Source organism: Carassius carassius, chromosome 36 (genome assembly GCF_963082965.1).
Source record: "Carassius carassius chromosome 36, fCarCar2.1, whole genome shotgun sequence".
Taxonomy (NCBI): Eukaryota; Metazoa; Chordata; class Actinopteri; order Cypriniformes; family Cyprinidae; genus Carassius; species Carassius carassius.
The window spans coordinates 12,379,221-12,387,746 of record NC_081790.1 but is presented as its reverse complement, the minus strand read 5'-3'; the positions used below and the strand labels follow the sequence as shown (position 1 = coordinate 12,387,746).

The 8,526-nt window shown below is 37.1% G+C and overlaps 2 protein-coding genes across 2 annotated transcripts; both read right to left on the bottom strand.

The window, feature by feature from the left end:
* Positions 1 to 269: 269 nt before the first annotated feature.
* LOC132116572 (olfactory receptor 52D1-like) lies at positions 270 to 1,217 on the bottom strand. The gene has a single exon (XM_059525447.1). It carries the CDS (start codon positions 1,215 to 1,217, stop codon positions 270 to 272), a length of 948 nt encoding a protein of 315 aa, XP_059381430.1.
* A 6,037-nt stretch (positions 1,218 to 7,254) lies between these two features.
* LOC132116571 (olfactory receptor 52D1-like) lies at positions 7,255 to 8,178 on the bottom strand. Its single transcript, XM_059525446.1, has one exon. It carries the CDS (start codon positions 8,176 to 8,178, stop codon positions 7,255 to 7,257), a length of 924 nt encoding a protein of 307 aa, XP_059381429.1.
* Between the last annotated feature and the right edge of the window lie 348 nt (positions 8,179 to 8,526).

Below are 8,526 nucleotides of genomic sequence, written 5' to 3'. Positions count from 1 at the left end.
ATAGGTTTGATTAATAAAATGTTACTCATTAACATATCCAGTGTTCCAACATAGTCAAACATCCATTTTAACAATCAGATCAAATGCAACTGACAGCATTCAGGCTGTGTGTACATTAGATTTGCAACAGATTTTTCTTTTTTGTTCTTTTTTTTTTTTTTACAGGTTGTACATACATCAGATCAGAAAATGCCAGTTAAAATCACACTCTTTCTCAGTTTGTCACAATTCAGATATTTTGCAAGTATCAGTTGTACTGTAGTATGTAATTAAATTTTCACCCTTTTCAAAACATTTTCACTTGCTGCAACACAAGAAAGGATAACTCTTTTACGCACTGCTCTAATATTTAATCCATAGATTAGAGGATTGAACACAGGTGGGACTATCACCAGTTCAAGAGCCAAAAAATTACGCAAACTCTCTGGAATGTCATTTGAACCATATCGACTATATATGATATCAAACAAATAAGCAGAAGTGAAATTTATCAGTGATAATATGTGTGGCAGACATGTTTGCCAGAATTTCCTTCTGCTTTCTAAAGATGCTTTACATGCAGAGATCAATTTAAAGTAGGACACTATGATAAGAATTATAAAGCTAGAAAAAATAACAGTCGTAGCATATCCAAAGACGTTATTAACAAAAGATGATACACAAGACAGTTTTACAATTGACCAGTTGTCACAATATAATTTGTCAATGTGATATTTACAAATAGGTCTCAAGTTTGTTAACAGGGCTGCTGTAACACAAAAGCCATTGGTAAAAATCCATGAGAACATAATTAGTTTCACACAGGTGATTTTAGTTAATTTGGAATGATACTCTAAAGGTTTGCATATGGCTACATATCTATCATAAGACATTAGTGTTAATATCGTGATCTCAGAAAGTAAAGAACTGTAGATAACATAGGTTTGCAAAGCACACATATGAAAGGAGATCACATATGAGTCAAATATTAAATCAGACAAAAATTTGGGGTAGAATCCGGAGGCTCCATAAACCCCATTTATACACACATGACACAAGAACATGTACATTGGTTCATGAAGAGCTTTCTCCATTATAATGACCATAACAAGACGAATATTAATTGACAGTATAAGAAGATATAAGGCTAGAAAGCAAATAAAATATACATGCTTGTAGGATTTAGTTTCTTTTGGCACCATAAGTGTCAGTATCACAGGATAAGACACATTATCCATCATGTTATTCATAGTACAGTCCTTCAAATCACATGTGATAATTATGCAGTAGAACATAAAAAACAATATTAGTCAAATATTAGTAAAACACACAGCTAATGCAGGCATTTCATAAAACCTCAAATATGAGCCTCAATTTTGTTGCAAGAATAAAAATGAATGTACAGTATTCACAAATGAGTGTGTTGCAACTGAAAGTGGTGAGGTCTTGTTTGGTTTTATATTTAGTGATTTGTCATTAGGGAAATGCATAAGAGATATTTCTTGGGATTAATTACACGCTCATGGACAACACTTTGTAGAAACCTTTGATTTGTTTAAATAAAGGTCAAATTTCCGAACAATACTTATGGAGGCCGTTTTCAACACAAGACAGGCTGTAAACTTTTGTGCACAATTTTATTTTTGTAATTTTACCCAATAAAACAATGCTTCCGTCTCCTATTTAATATTACTATATTTAATATATATATATGATGAAATGTAGACTATAGGGTTTATATGTATTGTATATAATAATCTTTGAAATTATTTTTAGGGTGAACTTGACTTGAATCTGAACAATCCTTTTTTTTTTTTTATTCCATAACTTGTTTGGAAAAAATAAATATCACTATTATGGAAGCAAATGAGAATATTGAGTGATTGAAATAAACATCAGTAAATCTAATATTCTTTACACTGTATCACTCCTTCCTGACTTATAAAAAGTAGTGGCAGCACCTGTTTGAAATCCCCTGATATCAAATAATTTATTACATTTATAAAATCTACATTATGTGTACAGGCATTTCGATGAAACAATCCTTTTAAATAGAGGTGGAAAGTAACTTACAAATACAAATTACAAATACGCTCGTTACAGTACTTGAGTACATTTTACCTTTTTTTCTACTTAATAATAAATAAATTGTTATATTTAAAAGTGAATATGAGCTATGCTCTGATTTAAAATCGTAATTTTGTCAGCTCCTGAAATGAGTCTTACCATTGATATTACACAGCAGTATCAATAAATAGGAACTCGGCTGATAGAAGGACACAGTTATTGCATGGATGGAGCAAGGACAATGTAAGTGTCTAAAATACATGCACATGGTTCAAATGAATGGTAAAAATCGCCCTCTTTAACAAGGCAGTTAAGCAAAATGTACGAAGCTAAAATAACCTCGGCATTAACAACGAAATTTAAATAAGAGTGCATTCATTTTTATGTGCATCTGGCTGATAGATCAACCATGATTTATCTGTCAATCAGATGTATTTGAAATCACTTTTTTTGTGTGCGTGCTTTGGATGTGTGTGCGCATGGGTGAAGAAACAAGATAGTCTATGTATGACCAGACAGAAATACAGTCTTTACAGAAAAAAAATGATATGGGTATTAACGTGGTCTGAGCCAAATACCCCTTTGTTTCCATTGTTTCATCGCCTTGGTCTATTAAGATTTACCGAATATAATACTTTTCATAATGCCTGTATGATATTCCAGGTTGTTCATAAGTTAAATTACAGATTGTCTGAACTTGTCCCAATTAGCCGACCCCAGCATACATATCACACAAGGGAAAAACATTTAATTACTGGTAAAATAAGACGATTGAAATGTACGAGCCTAAGTGTTTCCCCTTTTTTTTCACACATTAACCTTTCTATAACTATTGTAATTTTGTCTATAAAATGATGACGTGGGTGAAATAAATTAATAAATAAATAAAAGACAATTTATTAATATCCAAAACGAGATGATGTGAATATGCAGTGCATATTTCATTCATACTCCAAGTGGGAGGGCGTCCAGCATGGCACCTTAGTAGTAATATATGTGACCCTGGACCTGTTTTTTTTTTTTTTTTTTTAGATTTATCCATACATTAGGATAGGACAATATTTGGCCGAGGTACAATTAATTGAAAATCTGGAATCTGCAGGTGGCAGAGAATCACAGGTGGTATAAACAATCCAAGATCAGACACAGAAGGAACAAAGACAAGGGAAATGCTCGGAAATGTCAGACTGGGCTAAAAAAGAGCCCAAACATAGTATATATAGGAGAGTGGTAATGAGGAACACCTGGCGGTGATTAGCCCTAGGCATGGGATCATGGAAAATGGAGTTCAGACCCCAAATGCAATAGTCCTGTGTGGAGTGCCCTCTACTGGAGTTCATGGGCACTCCAGCTAACGATCATGACATAGCACGCCCCCCCCGAGTGGAGGCAGAACAGGGGGAGGGATGGAGGAACAGGTCCATGTGGAAGTGGATGGACCAGGGAAGAAGGCAGAGCCAGTGTAGCAGGGTGCCAAGGCGGAGCAAAGAGCCAAGGCGGGGCCGGCAGAGCAGGAAGTCAGGGCGAAGCTGAAGAGCACCAGTGAGGAGCAGGCAAAGCAGAGAGTCATGTCACTGTTGCCATTCATGAGTCAAGCTACATCATCACTGATCTTCACGAGTCAAGTCAGGTCACCGTTGATCTTCACGAGTTAAGTGAAGTCACCGCTGACCTTCACGAATCAAGTCAAGGCACCGCTCACCTTCACGAGTCAAGTCAAGTCACTGCTGACCTTCCTGAGTCCAGTCAAGTCACCGCTGATCTTCCTGAGTCTTGTTACATCTCAGCTGAACTTCCAGAGTCTCATCACGTCTCAGTTGAACTTCCAGAGTCTCGTCACTCTTACCTGGACTTCCAGAGGCTCATCATTTCACAGCTGATCTTCCAGAGGCTCATCACATCTTGTATGTTGCAACCAGAGCCTGGAGGTCAGCTCTTCAGTATCCCAGACTGGCATCCAGCATGGAGGATCCACTGCTGCTGTCAGTAAGAGCTGCTGGTATCCCTAAACCAGCACGTTCAACCCCTCCTGTGCAGGAACTGATTCCCCAGTCTGAAGTGCTTCCCATGATGGGGATTGTTTTATGTTGCGTTTGGGCTGTGTACACCACCACTGTGTCCCCAGAGGCGATGGCATCCACTGCAGTTTCTCCAGAGGTGGCGGCACATGCTGCAGAACCTCCCTAAGGCGGCGCTCACTTCAGCTCCTTGCGTGGTGGTGGCGCACAGCAACTCAATTTCATCCTATTATATTACAGTCAAAGGAACCATTGATAAACAGTGTTTCTGCCCTGCTAAAAAGACTATTAATGAACTTCCAGAGGTGGCTACATCCGCTGCAGAACCTACAGAGGTGTCAGTGGTATCAACCTGTGAACTCTCGTCCTGTCCTGTCACGGCTATGGAGGCCGTCGATGAACTTCCGTCCTGTCACGGCAATGAATGCCATCTGCGAATCCTCATTCTGTCCTGTCACAGCTATGGAGACCATTTATTAACCCTTGTTCTGTCCTGTCATGTCTACTCGGCTATGGTGGTCCTCTGCTCCAGCCTTGTGGGCTCCAGTTCCAACTGCTCCACCCTGGCAGGCTCCAGTTCTGTCTGCTCTAGCCTGGCGCACACCAGTTTCATCAGCTCCGCCCTAGTGGGCTCCAGTTCCACCTGATCTGCCCTGGTGATCTCCAGTTCCACCTGCTCTGCTCTGGTGGGCTCCAATTCTGCCTGCTCCGCCCTGGTGGGCTCCAGTTCTGCCGCTCCGGCCTGGTGGACTCCTGTTCCATTGGCTCTGGCCTGGTGGACTCCTGTTCCGTCGACTCCACCTGCACTTCCTGCTCTGCTGGTTCTGTCTCGGTCCCCAGCAACTCCTTTTCCATGTGGACTTGGCCCTCCATCCCTCCCCCTCTTCCGCCTCCACTCCACCATCCTACTACATTATAGAGCGTCTGGAAGTTGCTCTTTGGGGTGGGGGGTGGCTATGTCATGATCCGGTCACACACACACAGCACAATCATCAGAAAGGCTTTATAAGCATTGGACTTCCTCTCACACACTGCCTAGTATTGTTTAGCACTCTCCTAGTGTTAGCTACTTACCAAGCCTTCCGTGTTTGTTTTATATCTGGTCTAAGTATTGTTCTGCACATATCCCTCTCCTAGCGATAGTTGCGATACGTAAGTCTTTCGGTGTTAGTTTCTAGTTTTCTTAGTCTTGTTTCAGTTCCTTGTTTTCGTAGTCTTGTCTCTGTTTCTAGTTTTCATAGTCTTGTCTTAGTTTCTAGTTTTCATGGTTTAGTCTTTTTCTTGCCTTGCCCTGTAACTCGTGTTTTGACCCTTTCCTCTGGATACTGGATTAACACCTCTTGTCTACCCCTCTGGACATTGTTAGCTAATCGAAGACCCACACTTGCCCTAAGATTATTCTTGTGTCTTGCCCTCTATATACCTGTTTGCCAGTGTTTGACCTATGCCTGTTATGACCACGTCTCTGTCTAATAAAACCTTGCACATGGATCCGCATGTCTCACGACTCATCAGCCCCATTACAGCATGAGTATTCTTGTGCTTGAATGGTTTAAAGTCATATTAAAAAGCGTACAAATGAATCAATAAGAGAAATCAAAATTAAAACTTTATAACAACTAGATGATTCCTGGAATAGATTTTGGATTCCCAAGCCCAGGTATTTGTTAACATATTAAATTAAATGCTCTTTTTTTGTCCTACCAAAAATGTGCCTGGAGTTCACCTTTGTTATTATTAAAAAAATTAACTTTCACTGTGATTTTAAACCATTCAAGTCAAGAAGACTCACGTTTTCTCTGCTGCACACACATCGCTGTGTAAATGTTCTTTAGCCTTTTGATTTTCATAGTATTCAGTTAACTATGAAATATTTTTTAATAAGATGATATGTAAGATTTTTTTATTTATTTACCTTATTGGAATCAAAATTAGGAATTGACAAGAATTGGAATCATTAAAATTCAACGATGCCCAACCGTAGCCATATCCCAAATTATTTTTACTGGCACATTTCTATTCACACTGTTTAAAATCCTTTCTTTCCTTTTAAACCTTCACTTACCCTTCTTTGCTTTTGCCCTTGTTAAAAACAACCACATAATATTATACGTGAATGTACTTTTCAAAATTAGTTATAAAACAGTTGCTCCTGGCAACAGGGATAGGTATGTTTGCTAAACATATAAGCGTCAAACATGTCAATTATGAGACTAATATCATGATTTGCTCCAAAATCACTATATAACATCAGTCGTGTTTGAAACAGTAAGCTTATTTGGTTCCATGTTGCTTCTTATCACAGTGAGACATAAAATATTTATTTATAAAATCCTTACTGTTATACAAGCTATGTCAATTAACATTGCATTGCAATTGAGTGTTTATTGTCTTCCACGATTCATCAGTCAAAGCATTTCTAGCTGCATGTTATTCAGCTGTAGTGACATCTGATGCATTTGTCCATAAGGGATTTCTTGCCTCACTTGTGAAACACATTACAGGGTGTTAGAGTTAGGGTTAATTCTGACCCATAATGCTTACATTGTCCCATTTTGGGTAAAAATAGAAAAATAATACTAAAGTACTTTGTAACACAGTAATTTGAGTAGCTTTACAGCAAACAACTTGTTTACTCTTACTTGAGTAATATTATTTTTCAGTAATTTTACTTGTACTAAGTAAATTATTTCTTAAATAGCAATACTTTTACTTAAAATTTCTTAGTACTCTTTCCACCACTACTTTTAAAGATTTGGTAGCACTCTGATCTCATCCCGAACAATAAAGATTACATTTTTAAAAATTCTGTTATAAATGACACTGGTTAAATGTATGTTTGTACAAACTTTAATTATAGATGAAAGGAGAAATTGTAAAAACATACAATAATGACATTTACATATAAAAATGAGATCATTATGATCCAGGGGACTTATATATCTACAGTTACATACTTATTAAAACACCTTTAACAACATTTTGTCACACACACACACACACACACACACACACACACACACACACACACACACATACACACACACACACACACACACACACACACACACGTATATATATATATATATAAACCAAATTGTCATGACTATTGTTTTATAATACAAAAAAAATTAAATTAATAATAATAATAATAATAAATATGTTTTACATCTTTTTTTGTGCAAGTGAATCATTTACTCTTGATGCAACACAGAGTAAAGGCTTTTTTACGCACTGCTCTAATATTTAACCCATAGATTAGAGGATTGAACACAGGTGGGACTATCACCAGTTCAAGAGCCAAAAAATTACGCAAACTCTCTGAAATGTCATTTTCACCATATCTGCTATACATATTATCAAAAAGAATGGCAAAAGTGAAATTCAACAGCGATAATATGTGTGGCAGACATGTTTGCCAGAATTTCCTTCTGCTTTCTAAAGATGCTTTACATGCAGAGATCAGTTTAAAGTACGATATTATGATAAGAACTATAAAGCTAAAAAATATAACAGTTATACCATATCCAAAGACGCTATTAACAAAAGATGATACACAAGACAGTTTTACAATTGACCAGTTGTCACAATATAATTTGTCAATGTGATATTTACAGATAGGTCTCAAGTTTGCTAACAGGGCTGCTGTAAGACAAAAGCCATTGGTAAAAATCCATGAGAACATAATTAGTTTCACACAGGTGTTTTCAGTTAATTTGGAATGATACTCTAAAGGTTTGCATATGGCTACATATCTATCATAAGCCATCACTGTTAATATTGTGATCTCAGAAATTAAAGAGCTGTAGATAACATAGGCTTGCAGAGCACACATCTGAAAGGAGGTCACATATGAGTCAGATATTAAATCAGACAAAATTTTTGGGTAGAATCCGGAGGCTCCATAAACCCCATTTATACACACATAACACAAGAACATGTACATTGGTTCATGAAGCGCTTTCTCCATTATAATGACCATAACAAGACTAATATTAATTGACAGTATCAGGAGATATAAGGCAAGAAAGCATATAAAATATACATTCTTGTATGATTTAGTTTCTTTTGGCACCATGAGTGTCAGTATCATGGGATAAGAAACATTATCCATCATGTTATTCATGGTACAGTCCTTCAAATAGCATGAAATAATTATGCAGTACAACATAAGAAAAAATTAGTCAAAGTAAAAACACACAGTTGATGCAAGCGTTTCATAAAGACTCAATTTTGTTGCAAGAAAAAAAGGAAAATAAATGTACAGTATTCACAGATGAGTGTGTTGCAACTGAAAGTGGTGAGGTCTTGTTTGGTTTTATATTTAGTGATTTGTCATTAGGGAAATGCATAAGAGATATTCAAAAATTGCTTGGGAGTAATTACGCGCTCATGGACAACACTTTGTAAAAACCCTTGATTTGTTCAAATAAAGGTCAAATTTGCTCACAATACTTGTGCA